The sequence below is a fragment of the Corvus kubaryi genome, unplaced genomic scaffold, assembly GCF_017639235.1.
Source record: "Corvus kubaryi isolate FWS band 111438036 unplaced genomic scaffold, C.kubaryi_AGA036_p1.0 split1-131, whole genome shotgun sequence".
In the NCBI taxonomy this organism is placed as follows: Eukaryota; Metazoa; Chordata; class Aves; order Passeriformes; family Corvidae; genus Corvus; species Corvus kubaryi.
In genome coordinates, this window is record NW_024582073.1 from 9992860 (window position 1) to 10015193 (window position 22334).

Genomic DNA, 22334 nt, shown 5'->3' on the forward strand with positions numbered 1-22334 from the left:
TTAATGCCATTCTTTGTTTATCTACAATAACTAAGATTACTGGTAATTTCAGTACCACCTGGTACTACCCAGTTTGCTTGTTTACTTTAAACAGTTAGTATTTTACATTTGAGGCTGTTGCTCAATTTGCTATTTAGAAAAGAGACAGAAAACTAAGGAAACTGTTTGTGAAATGGGGTGTATATAGTAAAACTTCAAAGACTTGATACCTCTCACCTTCTAACTTCACCTAGTAATAATTTCTGCAAGAAATTATTCATGGACAGATGGGGTATCTTCACTTTGAGTTTTCTATTAAAGTGTTTTTTGCATTTACAGTCAGCCTCCAGTTTAGCACTTTTTAGAGCATCAGAATGCTGGGAAGTGAGTCAGCTATCATGAGGTGCTTTCTTCGGTTGGGCAGAAAGCAGTGAGGAAAAGAGAAAACAGAAAAGAGAGAACAGGTTGTCCAGAGAAGTTATTTCAGAAAACACTATCCCTGGAAGTGTTCAAGGCCAGTTTGGATGGAGCTCTGAGCAACCTGGTCCAGTGAAATGTGTTCCTGCCCATGGCAAGGGGTTGGGACTAGATGATCTTTGAAGTCCCTCCCAACTCAGTCCATTCTACAATTCTATGATTCTATGATAATATGTTTCATCAGACCTAAATAACAGTATGAAAGTGTATTTAACTATAGACAATTTCAATTGTGAATTTACTATGGAAATTTTTTCCTCTAGAAATAGTTCTGTGATGTCTATTATATTTCATTACTTTCCGTTACAAATTTGCTTAAGCAACAAGTAAAATGAAAGAGAGAAGGAAGTGCTTGAAATGGTGACCCTTAAATCTAATAGCATCTTTAAAGGTGTCAAATGTGGTTTCTGTTGAGTTCGAGTAAGCCAATGCTGTGGAGATAAAATCTTAATGATGTGTGATTCATTACAATTCAATGAACTGTGCAAAAGATAAATATGGGAAAAAATGTAGCACTTTGATGTGCAGGAAATTTCCTCAGAGGGATTTGTTTTCAAATAAGTTAAAGAATGCTCCATTAAGCTTCTCAAAGATGACAGGAAGCTATGTCAAGGTAACTACATTCCCTAAATGAGAGCAACAGCAAAGAAATAAAAAAACCCTGAACATGCCACAGGCTTTGAAGATGCATTTGTATTCAAAATCGACTTGAAAACCTTTAAATATAAATGAGAGACAGAAGTGCTAGAATGAGGTCCCACTTGGAACACAGGTACTCTGGAAAAAAGTATTAAAGCCACTAGATTTAGATTTTCTAGTGACAGATTTCTTGGAGAAACCCTAGTCAGCAACTAGAATGAGATATTGATGCCAGGTATTTTAAATTTTATCTTTTTTTTTTCTCGGTTAGATGCCTTTCATTTGCAGCAAGAGCTTAACTTCCTTGTATTGCTAGAATAAATTGTCTGCTTTCAATTCTAGGCTTGTGAATTCAATAAAGCAGTACTGCAGACAAAATTCTCAGCTTATCTGTAGGTTAAAACATGCACCAATCCTTAGGGAAGTGGGGGATCACCAACTCATAGGGCTGTATCCAGAGCTTTGGGTACAGGCCCAGGACAGGACTTGGAGTGTGTTAGTCCAGGCAAGTACCTGCCAGTATTGTGTGCTTCGGAAAAAAGGCAGCAGATAGAGCTTTCCTAACTTCCTGGAACCTCACGTTGTCCTAAATAATGTATTTTGAATTGCTATCTTTGCAGACTTGTGTTGAAAGTGAAGTTCAAGGTTTCTAATTCACTCATCACCACTACATGAGAGGTGCTAATTAGAGCAAATTTTACAAGTTTGTATTTGTTGGTTTACAAGTAGATTTATGACAATAGTGTGTCAATCTAATAACTTCTTGAGAGAATTTTGCATGTGCAGTTGAGTGCCATATGCAATATGTAAGTCAAAAAATTCATTCAGACAACTGTCACTGGAATTGGTAAAGGAAAGAAAAACATCAGTACATTGGAAAAGTAACTATTAAAAAGTACTCTGTGGGATCACTTTTACGCATTTGTTTCAAAAGTCATATATCAATATCAAAATAGCTAAAGGGACTACTTCATGAGTCCCTCAGTAGTTTTAACAAAACATAGACTGCATTAAAGTCAAACTTATAGCCATTAAAGGAAGATGGTAAAACTGAATGTCATTGTGTTATCATACCTGTATAAAATTGCTTTAATAGCTTATAAAATGGTAGTCTAAAAATCCATCATATGGTACAGGGAACCATCTTATGACACTTCCTGGAAATCAAACTGACTATTAATTACATTAAAATATGGGGTATGGGTCAAACTGGCTTACAGGTTTGAGTAAAAATGGAGGTTGGTGTCCAGTATGACATACAAAAGTGACTGACTTGTAATACATTGAACAAGTGGCTGAGAGGAATCCCAAAGACACATAAACCGTTGATAGCAAATGCAAAAACTGAACTTAACTCTAGTGCTTATTATTAACTGCAGTCCTATCATTTTTCTGAAGTTTTGTATCATTTTGTCTTACCCTGATTGAAATATGTTACCTCATGACAGAACTCTTATGAAAATTGTAATGCGTTATTTAATTTCCAAGGTTAGTATACCTGATATTTTATTAACAATAATATCAATGTTACACTATAACAATAATAGTGAGGCTCAAATCATAAAAGGCCTAGATATTTACCTGCTGGTTATTTGAAGTGTAGCTAACATTTCATTTCTTATGATGCTTCATAAGCTCCAAAATCTAAATATTTAACCTTCTCAACACCTTGAGGAGACTGGCAGATTAATTTTATTACCTCTTCTTTGAAGAGGAGTAAATGAGACTGAACCAACTGCAGAAGACCAAGTTCAGAACTTAGACCTTGCTTGGACTGTGTTCAATAAGAATATGTGGGTTGTTTGGTTTTTTTCCAGGAGAAAGTGAAATAATCTCATTAAAAGTCATAACTAAACTCAGGTCTGCTGTACATTTTTAGGTAGCTGACAAATTTCATGTAAATATCAGACCTACTTGTAAGACATCCATAAAGGAGGGAGTAGCAGTTGTTTCCCCGATTTTATCTTATCAATTGGCTGTTTGTGCAGCTGGTTTTGTAGTTCTTAAATAGAATAAATATACAGCAAATAGAACTGATCTATAGTTTAAAAAATATACATGTCTAAAAATTACAATATTTGAAATTTGGAAAATGTCTGACTAGTTTGAATCAGTTTCATTAGAAGCTCAATGAACAATGAGAAATGTGGCAAACATCTATTCTTACATATGGCAAACCACACAGTGTGGAAATCTCGGATATATTCATATCCTAAGGATTAGTTCCTGTACAGTTTGATGATATTATTCCATCTTTACTCAAACACAGACTTACAGGGTTATTCTTACTGACTGATGATAAAAAAAAACCAGGTCAATATCAATCACTGGAAAACAGGCTTTTTAAAGGGTTTTGTAATGATAAATATGAGCTGGAAGGTATTCTTAGCATGTTTACTATGAATGACCTTATATGGTTAAATGTATTTTAGAATACAAAAGCCCTAATGTCTTTCAGAGAATAGAGCAGAAGTCATGCAGCTCCTATTTATAATTAATTTATTGACTGAAATTTTGTCTTGCTCTACTAAAAAAACCTGCCTACCTAACACTTTTTCATGACAACAACATAGAAACCCAAAGGAAGAAGAAATTATCAGATAACAAAATCTCTGCAGCTTTCAGGCCTATCAGCAGATTTTTCAAAACTCAATCTTATCAACAAGTTATACTTTGCCTTATGTCATATCTGAATTACACCAAAATTAGTAAGATGCAATTTCCTGCTGGATTTTTGTAAGACTTTTTTTTTTACTGTAGTGTTAGAAAGCTGCCATTCCACGCTCATCAGAGAACTATACGCTGTAGATAAATTAGAGGCTGAGAGCTTTCTTAAAAGATGATATATTATGCCACTTGATTTCTAACAAAGAATAACACACCATATATTAAATTATACTACTTTATTTCTAACAAAGAATAAAACATCCTATGTGTTTGTGCGGTATTGATAATGTAATTTAGACATACACAAAAAGTCAAGAAAAGCCCCTAAACCCCTAAAAGCACAATGTGGCTTAAAATGATCTTGTGTATATTGCAATTTGTCTGGACATAATGCAAACAGAAAAAAGTAAGCACAACTGGCTATGTGTTTAATGCTTATTTCTCCCATTCCTCACCCTCTCCCAAAAAAAACCCACTGAAAAAAAATTATCTCAGCTCTTGTGTTCCTGTATTGTGGTCAAGGAAACTGTGTAAGTACAACTCCTGAGACACAGTGTGTAAGTAAAACTCCTGAGACACAGTGTGTCAGGGTGCACTGTCATGTTGTGCTCTGAGGGAAGATACCACTGCTGCACAAGTATAAATGTGTTGAGGGCAATCTCTTTCAGTGAGCTCCAAGTGAGAGTCTGACACCCTTTTTTAAGGACGAATGCTGAGGGGACCATTATCTACAGTCTCTGCCACTGGTCCAGTGACATGGGCAAATCACATGTGTCCCTGGAAGAGGAAGAAAAGTGGGCTCTATGGAAAGACTTGAGAATTTCTTGACAGAGAAGAGAGAAGAGCTCAAGGGTATTAATCAATGACCATACCCTTAGACTTGCAGGAAAAAGAAATTCTAGCCCACCACAAACTGCTAATTAACAGAATTTTTGCATGGTGAGGTAAGCCTCGCAAAGGAGGCCAGTCTTTTGTTATTTACAGGGCCTGAATCTTTCAAATAGTTTAAGTTACTGTGGTTAAAATTCCTTTTCAAAGTCAGTATTCATTAGCATTCTTACTGTCCTGAAAGGAAGGTAGGCTTAGCTGGAAATGCTAGGCAAATCTGTGCTCAGATGACTCTGTGAGTCATTAGGTTACAATTCAGAAAGGCTATGACACAAAAGGGTGTTAGTATACTTACCTCAATCACATCTGTGCACTCACTTGGTTTGGAAACGTATCAGCCCCTTTGCAAATAATTGGGAATGACAATCCCTTGTCTGAGATAGACTCTGAAAAAGCATTAATAAAAAGACAAGCAAGAACACAATGTATTTCTTTAGATATAAAGAAAAAAGGCAAATCCAAAAATTTGCTTGCATTATACAAGTTTAGGAGGTAAAATTAACTGCATTTTTTTGGTACACAGGTATTTTTGTAACTAATACTTAGAACTTGCAGCTAGATTTTCAGAAGTGCTTGGGCACTGGTGGAATTGGTGCTGTAATGCTGAACTGCAAACTTCTAGTCTGGAAGTTTTGACTCTAAGTTGGAGAGTGAAAAAAAGCTGTTTGCATTCAAAATTGTGATCCTGAAACCTCACTTTAGTACCATGGCACTAACAGTTTTTAACAGCCCTGCTACTAGTAAGGCTATTTAGTAAGTCTATTTTTAGTGTGTAGGAAGCAGTCTTAAAAAGAACCCAGGTTTACTTGCTCCTAAATTAGCACTTTAATAACTGGTGTCTTTTTCTCAGTATAGCTTTGCTTCTGTTTTGCTTCTGTAGAGTGAGTGGCAGACCTCAGACTTCAGCTGCAACACTGTAAGCTCTCTGAAACCTCCTTGGATTTAAAGAGAAAATATCGGCACTGACACTTCAAGAAGAAGATGTGTATGTCCACCAGTGGACAACATTAAAGTACTTTCAGTATCATTTCGTAGTAACAAAATGCTAGTTTCATCTGAGTGACTGTTTTTCGCCGTCATGGGCGAGCTCCAAGAATACGGGAATTCTTAGAAACTAGTGAAAGCTTAGTAACTTTAGGTTTTTTAAAGCAAGTGATCATAGCTGTATCACTACTGGCAGGCTGTCCTGCTTTCTCGCAGGTGGAGCGCTTGCCCTCAGCGTGGCTCCGCGTGGTGACAGAGGTGGCACCGGGACGCCCTTTGCCCACTGGCCTGGCAGCCTGGCGGGTTGGGGGGGGGGACTCGCCGCCTGCCCAGCCCGGGCTGGGGAACACGGGACGCGTGAGAAGCGATGCGCTGGGGCACAGAGCACTCCGGAGCCGAAGCTTGCCTACGGGCTTCCCAGTGACTCCTCAGGAACTATGTGGCCCGGCCAGAACGCCCTGAGCCGCGGCGCGGAGGGCGGCGGGCGCTCCCGGCGCGCCCAGGTGCGGCCGCCTCCTGCAGCGGGGAGGGAGCTCCGCGGGCGCGGCCTGCCGGGGAGCAGCGCGGGGGTGGGGTGGGGTGTGCAGCCAGCCAGGCAGGAAGGAAGGAAAGAGAAAGCAAGCTAGAAAGTGAGAGAGCGGGGAGCCGGAGGGAGAACTGAAAACTGAAGCAATCTAAAGCCCCGCGCTTCGTTCCTCTGCCTCCCTGTCCCCGTCACCCGCTGGATTTTGCCAAAGGTAGGGCGGCCTCGGCGGGCGCGGCGTGTGCGGGGTTTCGGGCAGGGTCTGCCCGCCGGCTGCGCCCCGCGCGGGCCGCTCCCGGGCCGGGCCGCTCCCGGGGCGATGCTGCAGCTCCCGGTCCCGCCGGCAGCGAGCCCCGCGCTGCTGCTGCGCGCTGGCGTGAGAGCTGCCGGAGAGTGCACAGTGGTTTGGTGCGGGGCTTGCCCCAGATCTCCGACAGATACCGGAGATGGGATCGGACTAGGAATAGCAGGTAGGCAGGTAGAAAATAAGGCGAGTATTGCTCTCTGTTTTCTTTCTAGCTTCAACTGTTTTAACGATTTGTATGTAAATATCATGCTAAAGAACAGTGCTTTAGTATTGTGTATTTATTTACTCTATGAGTTGTTTTTGTGAACTCAGACATGAACAGACCTCATGTTAGATGCCATTATATACCTGGAAATTTTATCAGAAAACTTAAGTCAAAGAAGCTGTAGGATGTCCTGGATCGAGAATACGAAGTGAAGGGTACAGCACCCGAGTGTTGCCACAGCGACTTCCCAAAGTTCCAATTCCACCTTCAGTTTGCTTATTCATGCCATGTAGTTCCTTACTCCAGCGACTCTGCAAGTTGTTCCACTGGAATTTCTTGCAGTTTGAGGTTTGACTCCGAGGTAACGAAGGTTGCTGAACCTTTTTCTAGAAGGCAAGTGTTCTGAAATTAAAAAGAAAAAAAAAAGGGACAAACAGAGAAACATTTTGACAGAGGATGTGATTAAAGCTATTTTGTCATTATCCACTAGATTGACCTGTGCTTAGTAACTTCCTTGTATTGGTAAAGGCAGCAGTTCTATCGCAATTGTTGCAATCAGTATATATATTTTTTTTTTTCCCATGCAGTCGATATGCTGATAGTATAATACAGGTTTTGGAAAAGATCTTTAATCTACAGTGCTTTCTATGTTAATCTTGTCAGTTTGTATGGAGTCAATTACAATGCGAAGATGAAATTCACTACTTGCAGATTTCATTCTGCTCCACGGTAAGGCCTGTTGTACTGTTTTATTTTGGTGTGGTTGTTTTTGTTTTTTTTTGTTTTTTTTTTTGTTTTTTTTTTTTTACATATTTATTAGGATCTTATTATCTATTATCTAGTATGTGGTTTAGCAGAAGTTGGGAGCAAGCCTGAACTTGCTTGTGTTTGTTGAACTGATTGCTCACACTGTGATTATCTTGCCATGTACATCTAAAGGTTTGACAGTTTCTTCAGGCTTGTATCTGTATTGATATTAAAAAGGGAAAAAACCCCCCTAGTCCTACTTGAGTGTTTCTGTGTTCACCTATAACCTACTGTTCAAACATTTCTTTATTGAAATTTGGATTGCTTGCTTCAACAAAGATTTGTCTATCTCCCAGTCAATTTTGTCTTCAAGAATTTTCAACTTGAAAGTCATAGAATGAAAGAATGTTAAAAGTAGTAGATACATCTCTTCAGAATGCTAGATGCCGGTGCTTACCCTGCATGTGAGGAAGGGTTCTGAGAGTTACAGTTGCCACTTTTCTTTGATGCTATTTAGCTGTCACTTTTAGTCAAAGAAAAGAACTATTAGGCCACTCTTAAGTTTTTTTGCCACTCCTTGTCTAAGCCCCTTCCATAAGATGGGAAAAGGAAGAAATCGACAATCAGTTTGTAAAGAAGTGTGAGAAATATCTTCTATGAAAGAAAGTTGGATGATCCCATAGAAAGCTTGGGATGTACGACACATTACAATTCATGCCCTGCTGAAACTTTTTTCGTAGAAGAAAAGCCCAAATGGTTTTCCTTGTATTGCTTTTTCTACATAGTAGTTTAGGTGTTTATCCCTATTTTGATAAAACTGAATGGTCAGGTGTCTTCCAAGAAGTTTAAGTTTTTTTGTTTTTTTGTATAACCATTATAGCATTTTCCTATTTTTTGTAACCATGTTGGGAATGATGACTTTTGTCTTGCTTACCCTATTTAGGAGAATATAATACTACAACAAGAATCAATTTTATTTAAGCAAGTTCAAATTCCCCTTGTGTTTTTTTTTTGTTTCTTTGTTGGTTTTTGGGGGGGGTTTTTGCTATTTATTTCTATGTAGGAAAAATCTATTTTGCCTTGCTTCTGAGAGAAGATTTGTTTTACGGAATGTATTCAACATTGTGCTCTAATGTTGTTTACTTAAATTTGTAGTGGTAGAAATATGGATGTGAAAGAGTATGAATGTATTTGTACAAATGTGTATATGCCATATATATGCACTATAATTCTAATGCCGTACATTCTTTAGGATTTATTATGACTTATTTTGCAATCAAAGCTAAGGAGGAGATTAAATTATTTTTAAAATTTATAATAACCATATAAAAACATTAATATATTGAATAAGGTGGTCCTTGAGTTCTGCATTTCTTTATACTTCTTGAGTTCAAACCTCATAAAACATTTTGAGAAGTGATTCCGTATTTATGTTCTAGCCTGCAAAACATTCACCAGTGTGTGTAGATTTGTTTAGCTGTTTGTTATGTTAATCTTTCTATAAGTGGTGAAACCAAACCAGTTGTCAGTATAACCCTTTGCTTAGATTCACAAAATAATATGTGATCTTACTGGTATTTAACCAGTTCCATAGCTAGGCCAGATCTAGGCATGTCTTCATAAATCTTGACAGATGCACTGACAGCTTCTGCCATAGACAACTACAGAAACAGAAAGCGGCTTGGGCGTTATCTTCCATCACTGTTGGCATTTTGTGGTCAAAATGTCTTCTCAGCAAGCAGTTCCTCCCTTCCTCTGCTACATGCTTTTTTCATAAAATACACAGCAAAGCATAATAATTCTTACAGATTTGGAAGCAAAGTTTCTTCTCTGCTAGGTAACCCTTTGCACTGGTGTGTGGTTTATACAAAGATGGCTTAGAATCCAAATAGCTGATAATACATGGCTATTTGAGTTCCTGAAGTGGCAACACTGGAGGTGTTCCAAAATAAGCTGTAGGCAAAGCTATTGCATGTAGAAAAAACAGTATTAAGATAGAGAAGAGAGAGTGTGTGGATATAAATATATATGTTTATATAAAACAGGTATATATTTATTTATAAATATATAGCTAAAACTACTTTCCCAGGTGTATTTTTTGTTATTATGAAAAGTGGGGAGATTGAGAAGATAATACTGTCTGAAAATGAACACTAACACCTTAGGGAAAAAATAGCCAGATGCTACCATGAAACCCAGAACTGTCAAGGAAGGTGGAAATGGCTGAGATAACGAGCTGCAACTGCAACTTTAAAAGCCTTAGACTGATATGCTAAAATTGTAGGGGTTTTGTATACTTGAATATGTGTGTGGTTTGGTTGTTGTTTTTTTTGTTTGTCTGTTTGATTGTGGTTTTTATTTAATTATTTGGTACCTGAAAGACTATTTTCTGGCCCAAAGAGTACCTGATACTTTTTTCCTAGCAAGTAATTTCTGTACTAATTTTCATTTCATTCTGTACTCAGAATCTGTGAATATATCTTCAACTTGTTAAGAGACTGTGTGTTTACATTTACATTTTCCTGGGTTTAGAGATGGGTGGAGGCCATACTGTTGAATTTTATCCTTTATGACTAGAAGCTGCTGTGAAAATTTTGAGGAAAGGCTGAGTTTTCAAATTTTTAAAGGAATGATGAGAGTTTATGCAAATTGGGATGGGACAAACGTAAATACGAACCTGGATTGTTAATCAGTTTAGAGCAATCCAAGGCTTTTTGAATTTAAATGACTTGGGAATCTTTAATTGAGGGTTAACTCCATAATAAAGTTAATCTCTTGAGAGTTTGATATCTGATTGACCTATAGAGTCCTCTCTCTAAAAGGTTTTAATTGTATCAATTTAATATTCAAGATAATAAATCAGTTCTCAGACTTGTGGGTAGGGTTCAAAGCTGATAAAAATATTTACACAAAAATGAAGCTAGAGACTAGAGAGAATCCAATGACATTTTAAATAATGGAGCATTTATAGTAAATATACTATGTTGATTTTCACATCTTCCAGAAAAATGTAGGTTTGCTCATCTCCTTTTTTCCTTATTATTATGTCACATACATGTTTATGTAGTGTAAGTATGAAGAGTCTAGGTTTTTCCTTGGTTTTGCTTACCACTTTATGAAAGTGTGGGAGTAATTAAGATATTTATAAAATTTTGCAAGAAAAGACTTCTAGAGATTGAGATAGTTATTTAATAATCTATTTCATAATCATAATAAAGTACAATCACCAATAGCAGTGGTAACAGTTATGCTTCAGCAGTACATTATTTTAAATTTAGATTTATCTGTATGTGGCTTTGGGTAATGAGGAGGGGCATAAAGATTTCTCTCTCCATTTATTTACTTCTACCTTTCTGAATAATGACTTAGATATTCAAAAGACATTGGAGGAATCTTAGAGGAAGAGGGTTTATTCTTTATATAGGAATTGATATAGAAAAAATGTAGTCAATCTTTTAAGCTTCAATTCTAGATCATAAGTACTGCATTTTTTGCCAGAAAATACTTTGAAGAATTAGGTATCAATGCCTACTACCATGGATAAATTCTGGGCGTAAGATTTCTCCTCTTTCTGATTGCTACTTAAGTCTTAATGCTCTTCCACTGAAGCTGCTCTTTCTTTTCCAGGCTGCTTAAGGCTAGTACCTACATGCCAGGACAGCTGCTACAGTCAGCAGGTTTCCCTAAGGCCAAATTGCTCTTTATACAGAAAGAGAGAGGTGAAAAAACCTGTTGAGTGTTGCTGATCTTAAACCTTCTTTGAAGAAATATGATTTCAGGCTCTTCCAAACAGCTTCACAACAGTAGTATCTGGATTTTGTAAATTGTGAATTTAGATATGGCCGTGAGAGAAAGAATAACTCAAATAGATGGAATCTGGAGAGTGTAAGAGCTGAGTTGGAAGATACTAAGGAAAAACTCATGGACAGCCAGAACTTAAACTATGGGGTCATGCCTCTGCTGTTTTTGGTCAAGGGAAAAATGCTTCCTTGTCAGAGTTGAGATGCTGGTGGTTACCTGTTTCGTGTTCCTGCATGACAGTTTGTTTGAGGGGCTGGATCTACTGTTGCAAGCCCATTTTATTGACAATAGTACTTGTTCAGTTGGATTCTCAGTTGAAGAGGGCTTGAATGCACTGTTCACATAGAATGCTCTAGACATTATTAGTCATTATTCTTTTGTTCCATTGCAAGTGTGTTTCTATGCTAAAAGGATTTTGAGATAAGGTAAGGGAGTAGAAGCCGTGTTCTATAGTTAATTGGTGCTAGTGTGGAAATAGGAAAGCTTTAGGTTCCAGTTATGGTCTTGGATAACTCTTTCTCTCCCTGATATCCAAGTACTGTGTAATAAGAGTGTGTGTGTAGATAAGTGGTTCATCTCTTCACTGTTCATCTTAATGTTTAACTACTAGGAGTATGTGTTTTAAGTCTGTATTACTTGTACTGAGACATTGATTTTGCTATTTTCTTGATATAGGCTAAGATAAAAGGGCGGGTTTACCCTTGTTGAAATTTTCATATACAAACAATTTAAAAATATTACTATTCAGGTGACAGGGAGTCTTTCACAATTTTATTCAACATAATTGTGAGGTTCAGGTAAGAATTTTTTTAATGTCCTTTTTATTTTCCATATGTTTGCAGTCTTTAAAAAAAATCGGTTTGAACTGAAGAAACTTGAAGAGGTGTCGTGAGGAAACGGATACTTTCTGCTGGCTGGTGGACACCAAATTTAAGAGAGTTTTCTTTCTAGTGAACATGCATGCAACCTGACTATTTCTACATGACTGTGTGGGGCAATATACGGAATGAAGTCATGTCATCCACAGGCAATGGCACTGATATTGAAGAATTTTTGGTCAACATTAACCTTGCACAGTATCTTCCTAACTTTAAAAAATATGGCTATAACATTGTGACAGATTGCGTGGGAATAAATAACAGTGTGCTTCAGCAAATGGGAGTGCTGCCTACAGGGCATCGCAGAAGGATTCTTAACCAGTTAGACAGTCTTTTGAAAATTGAAGGAAATTCTCTTTTCTGTGAAAATCTAAAATTCAAAGACTTGAAAGGCTTAGAAGAGAAGCAATATTCATCCTCAGATCAGGAGTCTCCTGTAAGCAATTCAAGCGTAGATGGGACTGGCATGATACCTGCAACACCATCAGAAGAACTTCTTAAAAAATCTTATGTTGATAAGGAAAAGTTTGAACTTGCAGAGCAAAGCTCAATGGAGGCTAATGATGATAGTTTTACAAATTTGGATTTTTCCCGTGTATACCAGAATTCAGACAGCATACTAAAAGCTGTCAGTCAAAGTAGAAGTGTCAAGATGAATACTCAGCCGGATGCATCACTGACAGAAGCTGCTGCATACCAAGCTGATGAGCACATGACTGGGTCTTTGGTGTTTCGTGATCCTCCTTCATTTGTTCGTACATGTGAGACAAAAAGCAAGGAAAACAAACATCAGAGGTTTGCAGATCAGGGTGATTTATCTGATAGTAAGCCAGATTCTCCATTCTATAAGTTTAAAGGAGAAATGATAGACAATGACTTATATGATTCCTGTTCTCTAAACTGCATGAAAGTATTTCCAAGAGCAAGCCGATCTTTTATCTTAAGGCATCGACCTGTACCAGAAATTCCCGAATCAAGTAAAGTTCAAGCTTCATCAAGGTAATTGCTGCTCATTACTAATGAGAATTACTGTCATGGTAGAACTTATGGTTTGGGGTTTTTTGATTTTTTTTTTAAATTTTTTTCATGTCTTTTTTTTTTTGTGTGGATTTTTTTATTATGTGGTGTAAATACACTGGATCTGATATGAATGTTGCCAAGTTAATTGAAGAAGAATTAAGCTTCAATGTAATTTAAAAGCAAAAATGAGAGTATAAAGGGAAATTTTAGAACAGTGTGTCCTTATAGCCTCCCCAATTTTCTCTGCATCTACATATTAACAAAGAAAGGAATCTTTATTGCTTTAGCTATAACTGTTAAAAACAAGTATATAAAGCATAAGCAAGAACTTTCTTCAAGATGGCTTTTGGGTTAATTTCTGAACTAGTAGTCATGTAATGTTAACTTTGGAGAGTGAAGGCAACCATTTTCTCATGTGTCAGCTTTTTCTGGTGGTCTCACAACAACAAAACCTTAGTTTTTTATGATATTTGTAGTATAAAAATATTTTTGAGACATTCCAGCAGGGGAAAACAGCAGTGGAAAAGGAAGAAAAAAAGAGGATAGATGTGGAAGGTTTTCAGAGTTTATGGAATCTTTGAATTTTTTTCAAAATGTTCAAGCAATGTGACTGTGTGTTTTTCTTCCTTCAAAATGGTTGAGTTCATAATTTGAATCCACAAATTACTTAGTGGCACTTATTTTCTTGAATAAGCATTAGTTGTTGTAGCTTGTCTTGGAAAAATGTGATAGAATGTTGAGGAAAATATCTGCTGTTGGGATTTAATTCTAGACCTATCTTACTAAAGGTGTAATTGTTTGAGTGTTAAAAATAATCGGCACTGAATATGTATTCAATCACAATACAGTATTACTGTAAGGCTATAAGCGAAAAATATCTCCACACAGGTTAATTTGTAATATTTTTGGATCTATTAAGTAAAGTTTTAGTTGTCATGCTGGCTAGCTGTCTTAAACAGAAGAAAAATTAATGCGAAGGCATATGCAAAGTTTTGTTGGTGTAGCCATATCCAATTAGGTTGCACTTATTTTATTTTTTTTAAATTTTTTTGAACCACAAGCTATGCCTGGAAGGGACATGTCTAAGAATGCTTTGTATTTATCTTGGGTTTTTCATCTGCATATCTCAGCAGTTAGAAACATCATCGAGTTTATACATGCTCTAAATGCAGGGGTTTCCCAGCATTTATAAGTTTTTTTTGGTTACTGAAAGAAGTCAAAATTAATCTTGTAATACAATTGTTTGAACTGGTGGGGAGGCAAAGATTCTTTGCAACAATCAGAGATTTTTTTGTGTGACTTAAAAACTGCTTCATTTATGTCTTCTAAATGACAAAAAAATTGTGCTCACTGAGTGATTATCCCTACTTCATTTAATAGAACTATTCATGCTGAGACAAAATGGGATTCTTAGCCTAAAAGATGATAATAACTACATACTAAAAGAGTATACTCTCACTGTCTTTTGAGGAACAATCATCCAGTTGAGAGAATATGCTGTATTTGTAATCTTCCCACCATTGGAGTAAATCCTTCAAGTCCCAGTCTGTTAGTGATTGATATGTGACCGGGTCACTAACTTCATTGCCCACCGTTTTGATTTGTGAGCTCCAGCTTCTTTTCTTGGTCTTTATGCTTCAGTTATAGCAATATGGAAATCCTGAGGGACCAGTCTGTCTGTGGAAGATTGAGGCCAAACAAGAACTTCACAGCAGAACTTAACCTTCACAGAAACATTCTTCATAACCTTTCTGACAACTTTTTATAGGGACAGAGAACTCATTCAGAACTTTAAAATGGCATCATGCAAACATCTTTAACCTCAGGAAAGACTGTGTCTTTTTTACAGAATTGCACAGACAAAAAGCCTCAACTGACAGATTGAGGCCTTATTGACAGATGCTGGTTTCATCCTTATTACATTGTATAAAGGCTGTTTCACAGAGGCAGAGAAATCCTGCTGAAATATTCTGGGAAACTCAGCATTTCCTTCTAGTCATTCATGGATATTAGTCATTAAATTTTTATGCAAGGAATACTTTTCTCATCACCTTCTATGTGCCTTTAGCACAAAAAGTTCGTACAAGGTCTTCTTGTTCCCCATGGTAGGACTATGACCATGTCATTTTTTATTGCTAATAATGCAATTACCTCTCTTGCAATTTAACTGCTTCCCTGTGCCTCACTTTTGCTCCTGGCTCTTGCCTGTAACAAAGCATGTTGGCAGCTGGAAAGACACCATAGCATTTTAGAAGTTGAAAATACTTTGGATTTATTTCTTTTTTGAATTATGGCACTACAGTGTGGTATCACTGTAGTATTGGGGGGTGCAGAATTAAAAAAAAAAAAAAAGTGACAATTACACAATGTTCTTAATAGTGGTGTTATTGTGCAGATTTTAATACTGGTTTTTGTTGCTAGGTATTGGTGTGTAGTTATGCTAGCTTATTTTCAGCTAGACTTTTCCTTATCATATCATTATGAGCTCTGTGTTGTTAGAGAATTGGTGAAGATCGGTCAAAAGGTGTTTAAAACCACAAAATGAAAAATTGAAGATTTTCGTAAGACAAAATAGTGAAAGCATTGCAAGGGATGGAACTAACCACTAATGTGTCTTTAGGACAAGATTAAAGATAATTAGTTTTGAAATAGTTTTAGAGGCCTTTGGATACTTTGGATCATGTCATCTAGCAGTCACTCTTCTGTAAAATAGTTACCATTGCATCATTCTGAGAAGCAATCTGTTCAAACCAAAAGCTGAAGCACATTTATAACACGGTAGACCTGATTTTGATACAGAGTAATATGCAGACAGAAATTTCAGACTGATGAATTCTATATTCTCTTAGATTTTTTCATGTCCCCCATCTTTGTTATTTGTGTTGTGCATAGTGGGGTTGTTCTGATTCTTTATTATGAGAAATAAGAAAAAACAGACCAAAATTCTGGACAACATCCTGCATATGGGGGGAAAATATAAATTAGTAAAATAGGAAATTGTACTTGGCCTGAGCAGGCATCATTTGTTTTCTGTGGTTGGCAGATCCTATAGTTGGAATTTCTTGCTTGGAGCTGATATCCTTTGGACTCCATTTCTTAACATACAAGTGGTCAAGATTGCTAATGAGGTGCCAAGCTGGTGTTGCTGTGTATCTCTACTGTGTTCTGCCACACAAAATAAATTTCTTAGAAGAGACAAGCTGCTCCCTCTCTTTTCCTGTGGTAAAATATCAACATCAATTTACCTCTGCTAGCAGTCTATGAACCTCAAAGCTTTAACACAGTATGCTAGAGAAGTTCTGATGTGTTTGCGTTATATGGGAGGGTTAGGTCTTGAGACGTATAGAAAAGAAAACATGTCTTGAATGAGTTTGAAAACAAAAGCTTCTTTCATTTAAAACACTCAGCAGAAGAATGCCAGTAAAGACTTTGAAGCACTGACTGCTTGCATTGACCTCCTTCCGTCCCTTTATTTGCAAGGTGACAGGAGTATGTTGAATAAACCAGGTCGGTGCAAATTTTTAGCTTTCCAGCCTCTCAGCATTTAGCAAGACCAGTAACTGCCTCATCACATCCTTCCATCCTGTTTGTGCATAATAAAGGGCGCTAGAGAAGTGTATGCAGCCTGAGCTGCATCCGGTACCTCTTAATATATGAAAATAAGGAGTCTTAATTGCCACAGTTGTAACTAAGTCAAAATTGAATAATAATTGAAATTATTATTGTATCTATGAAAATTTGGCGCACTATGTGATTGGCAGCCTGCTTGCACTAACCTTCCATTAAAGAGCAAAATAAAGAGTATCATCAATCTTCTTTGTGGTACTCAAATGTGAATGGAAATAATTCAAGAGGAGTATTCACTTTTTGAAATGGCTAAGAAAAAGTCATAGATTGATATAAGATTTGTTTTCAATTTTTTTCCTCCAAAAGACATCTTCAGTATTTTTTTCTCCTTTAATCCAGATATTTAATTTGTACAATAACTAGCTTACTATTCTATTAAGCATTGAGAAATTATTAGCATCTTATAGCTTGCACTGTAGGTTTTTTATGACACATAATCTTTTAAGCAGATATTCAAAGTAAGCTCATTTCATGTATTTTATATCTTGAGGTAGTTTGTAATTAACATAAATTAGAAATTTGTTTTCCAAAAATGACAGATAGGTTGTATTTTTGAATGCTGGGAAAAAAGACTATAGTTTGCTTATTAGCAGGATTTTGTGCTGTGTATACATAAACGTAGGTGCATGATCAAAAAGAATACACAAGTCCTGAAAAGTATATGGATTTTTAAAAAAATGTGGGTTTTTTGTTGTTGTTTTCTTTTTGTTGTTGTTGATTTGTTTTGTTTGGTTTTTGATTTTGTTTTTAAGCTGACTTGTTATTTTTCATTTCCTGGTGAAACTATCCATCCACCCTAAAACTAAGCAAAAGACTCACTCTTTTACATAAGGAAAACCCCATAATTTTGAAAGCTCTTCCAGTCAAAGCTGTTTATCTGTAACTCTTAATTTAGTTTAATGCTGCTAATACCCTTTAAAAGATACCGACCTGACAACAAAAAATCTGATCTGTGTTGAAATACATTAGGTTAGGTTTTGGGGTTTTTTTTAAGCATACCGAGTTCTTTAAAATTAGGTTAGTACAAGCACAGGAAGTTAGTTTGCTAATGGAGCTTCAAAAGGTGTAACTACATCAATTTTAGTAAAATGTACGATGAAACACAGATTTTTAAGGTATTTGCTGTGTATTTATTGTAATTATGACTCAGGAGAGTAAGCAATTATGTATAGGAACTAGGCCATAATCCTGCCCAGAATACTCACCCTGTGTTTTCTAAAACCAAGATTTTATAAAGTGGTCATTGGGGAACTGATTTTATGTAACCTGGAAAACATTTGAAATGTCAAATAACTTTATAATGTGTGGCTTCTATCTGAATTTAATCTAACAAATTTTTTTAGGCAGATTTAGGTATAGAATAAAAATTATGTAAAATAGTAGTTCGTGAAGCCTGCCTTCTGTCACAAGGAAACATAATTTTGTAGTAAGGATTAATTCAAGTTGGACTTCATGGCACAGTAGGTCTAGAGTTTTAAAAGTAGCTTATCTTAAAATAATACAATTTCTCAATATGTTAAGTGGGGAGACAGAAGTTAGGAGATTGATATTTTTAGAAGAAGACAATTGCCTTTGGCTTCAAAGGATGGAGGACCTACAAACTGTCAGGAAAACTGATAAGGAACTTACATGGCATTTATCAGACACAGACAATATTCTATAAGGATACATGAGAGCCTTTAGTACTCTTATTTTAAGCAGAGAAAATGAAATTAAGAGGAAAAATTGCTAATTATGTTAATGGAGGAATTCAGAGATTGACTGAAAAGACCTCTAATACAGACTGCTGGACTAGTGAAGGTGGGTTGGAAATTTTCTGATTCACACATTTTTCTTCCTATGTTCATATTATAAAGCAATCTTGGCCTGAAATATTAATGATAGCAATAGCATTGCACTGTACTTGAAATTACTGAAATAGGTGGGGCCAGCACAACACCACTAATAAGATAAATAAAATAATAAAACAACCTGCTGTGCATGGAGATGCATTCTTACCCATGTATAAAATGTGTAGGGGTAGTCACAGGCTATTGCAATGCAATGTCACTTACCTCTTGGTTTTAAAACTTTGTGGGGGGAAATAATTCACCTTAGGAAATCAAACCTTTCAGCAATTTTTTTTCAGTGGTTGGGAGCATGTTTTGGTTCGATTCTCAGGCCCCTTATGAGTTTAATGTTAAAGTAGATTTTCATAGTACATCCTTCTTAAAATATAGTCATTGGTAATCATTGTGAAGGAGAAGGGAAGGAAAAGGTTGGGGAAAACTCTGGGATCTCCATTCTTCAAACAATTTAATCTAAATGTTTTGTAAGGTCAATTCAGAACAAAGCAAAACCCCAAATTTGGGATCAGAGAAGTATTCAGTGTCATAAGGGGAGGAAAACATATTGTTGTGTGACTTTTTAAAATAAATCAGAAAATTTCCCAAGCTTAAAATCTGTTGTTTCTGTATTTGTACATAATTTTAATTGTTTAACTGTATGAGATGGTTTTGCTTATTTTCTGGGAAATTTCAATTAATGTTTTCATTCTGTGCTTTGTTTTGTTCAAGTTCCCTTCAGAGAAGAAGAAATGTGGACCTTGTAAATATTTCTTGCACTGGGAGGCAAATTACACAAAACAGTGAGTTAAGCATGCTGATATTTGCATCTTGAATATTAAGTAAAGAGAAAACTTGGACCAGTTGTCTAAAATAAGTATTACTTACATATTTTAAGAAATATTGGGCATCTTAAAGGTCTAGAAGAATTGATCTATGTGATAGCAGAGCATTTAATAACTTCTGCATTTTTACTTAGTTTTTGATTATGACCAAATAAAGTAAAAATTAGAAAATCTAGTCTTTAAGCTGCATTTATTTCAATATACTTTTTTTAGACTAGTGTTTTAAGTTTCTAAGATTAGATCCAGATTTTTTTAAACAGAGTTAACTTCTTATTGAAAGATATAGGGAGTATATTCCTGACTAATGCTGCTTAATTTGTTTGTAAGTGCTCATAGCTCCAGGAAATAACAGGAAATTAATTGTATTAAATAGTTTACTGAAGCATTTAGAAGTCTTGTGCAGTCAGCTGTAAAGTTCTTTCATACTCAGAAAATATGTCTTGTTTGAAGTTATGTATATGTATTTCAAGCAAATACTCTGACAAAATGAAGATTGTGCACAAAAGAGTTGTGTGGTGGTTTATTTTTGACAGTTTTTTTAAAGTCAGAATAAAGAACACTTTGGAGCTATTGCTTCTTAGACTAGACAACTACAGGTTTTTTTATTTTAATGATGCACAGTAGAAAAGAAGAAAATGCCTTTGTGCAAGTTATATTCAAATTACGTAATAATAGTGATAATGTCTGTGGTGAAAAGAAAGTATCTGGAATTCACTTAGAAATGGGACATTGTTTATTGTTCCTCATAAGTTTTTTTTGAGAAGAACAGAGAAATTAGAAGCTAAAAAATCTGTGTCCCTGGTTGATTTTATTGACTTTAGCAGAGCATTTGTGACTCACAGTAGAGCACTGTGTGACTCTATTTATTTATTTATTTATTTATTTATTTGCTTTAAGATACTTTCATGGAAGAGAAGCCACCCATTATCTCTCCATATGGGGAAACCTTTATTTGTGACAACGCTAAAGATGCTAAAGTAAGTTGAGAAACCTGAATGTATATAGGCTGTCTTCACTTTAATCTTCATGCTAGGTATTCCATACTGCCCTTAATTTTTTTTTCCTGTGTTTTTTTTTAGTTGCCAATGCTCTTTCTGTCTTTTTAGGTATATGCAAAGGGTTTATGACATAAACATAGGATGACTAATGACTTTTGTTAATCTCAAGAGACACTTTGTATGTTCAATAGTAGTAGGAAGCTGTGGTGTGTGTGTGTTGGTTGTTTCTTCTTTTCTATTATTTTTTTACACCAACATAGGACAGATGACCAACTTCTTTTTTTTTTTTCTTTTAGTCCCAATGCCCAAAGCTGCCATATTTATGCTCTCAGGTACAATCCTTTGTGCACAATTGAGGTTAAGCTGTTGAAATTTGAGACTTAGAATCTACTAAGAAGGGTAAAAGTGGCTTTTTTCTCATCTGAGAATTGCAGATCAAGACTGGGCGTCTCTACACAGACTTTTGCATATCCTGTGAAAGCAGCTTGCACGTTAGCTTAGGCGATATGATGGTCACATTTGACCACACCCTTTTTCAATTCGTATGTGTGACAGTTCTCAGGACTTTTTAGTTCTTGCATGGTATTTTTCATGCATCTCCTAAAATTCCTGTATACCCAGAAAGTCACTTTTCTTTTAGGATTCTCTGAAGTGATCGTTTTTGTGGAGGTCAGTAGTTGATGGTGTGAATGCCACAGATGACATGTGGACAGACTTCTGAATCCTGTGGAGGGAGATATGGGAGGTAAATTAGCTTAGTGAGGCATCTGCCAAATGCCATGAATTTCCAGCTCTTGCTTCTGTCTCAGCAGGATGCAGACCAGAAATTGTTGATTCTGGGATTACTTACACTTTTTCCAGCCAGTCCTGAGCCACAGAATTAAAGATAACAGAAAATTATTTTATTCTGGTCTTCACTCTAATGTTTAATTTTTAAACTATTGTAAACTATTGACTAAAATAAAAACTACTCAAATGGATGTCTAGGGTTTCTTTCTCCCATTCCAGTTCCTTAAGAATTGATCAATAAAAGTAAATGGTTCAAATTTCATCTTCTAATGAGAGTAGTTTTATAGGAATAAAAGTAATCTCTTTTTGATGCATACTTTCTTTTGGAAGTATACTATGCTTTTTGTTGTTGACTTTTTAACACAGTACACATAAAATCATGCCTTGTCTTTCCTTCTTTTTATGTGCACACAAAGCTGACTTTTGAGTGTTCATTTTCTTTCCTTGCATGCAATTCTTGTCTGTGCTAGTTATTGTTGTCTGCACCAATGTCTTCAAAAATTCAAAATGTAACTTCTTTGTAATTATTTCAGTGGTTTTAGCTGATTTTCTAGGAAAAGTTTCCTAGTCCTTGTTACTTCTTAGCATTATTCTGTACATTTCATTGAAATGGTTGTTTATGACAAAGCATACCCAGAGAGGTTGTCAGTACTCTTTCTTATCTTACAAAGGCACCAAGTGCAAAAATACCATGCTGTTAAACTGGAATAACTGCTTGAAACGAAATTGCTATTCCTGCTGGTTGTAGAATCATGATTAATGCAGTATATTAGAACATCCTTTACCTGGTCTGAAGATTTGGATTTTAATATCACTTTCATATATGTGAACAGTTTCTTGCATTATGTTTATCACATGCCTTTTGGAAACTTCATAGCCAATTTTAGTTCCACTAGCACTTAATTATGGACAAAGGTCATAAAGAAGAGCTGTAAAACAAACATCCTGAGATACATTTCACTTTCAGATTTTTTTCAGCAGAAGCAAATATTATAGGAACAAATAAGAATATTTAGATAACTCTGTAAAGTGTATGAGATCTTAGAGTTTGTTGCTGCTGCTTCATGTTAAGTACAAGAGTATAGTTTGTCTATATAAAATGAAAGGTCAAGTTGTTATACTTACTGACTGAAATTT

The 22334-nt window shown here is 36.0% G+C and overlaps 1 protein-coding gene across 3 annotated transcripts in view; it reads left to right on the forward strand.

Annotated features, from left to right (window-relative positions):
- Positions 1-6213: 6213 nt before the first annotated feature.
- Positions 6214-22334, forward strand: part of ARAP2 (ArfGAP with RhoGAP domain, ankyrin repeat and PH domain 2) — a 124994-nt gene continuing 108873 nt past the window's right edge. For 2 of the 3 annotated variants that reach the window (XM_042053425.1, XM_042053427.1), the window contains exons 1-4: positions 6214-6371; positions 12060-13094; positions 19298-19368; positions 20308-20387. In XM_042053425.1, coding sequence (XP_041909359.1) covers positions 12178-13094; positions 19298-19368; positions 20308-20387 — 1068 coding nt within the window. In that variant the 5' untranslated portion in view covers positions 6214-6371; positions 12060-12177. Of the gene's footprint in view, positions 6372-7332; positions 7399-12059; positions 13095-19297; positions 19369-20307; positions 20388-22334 lie in introns of all 3 variants that reach the window. The other variant, XM_042053426.1, reaches the window with a different exon arrangement.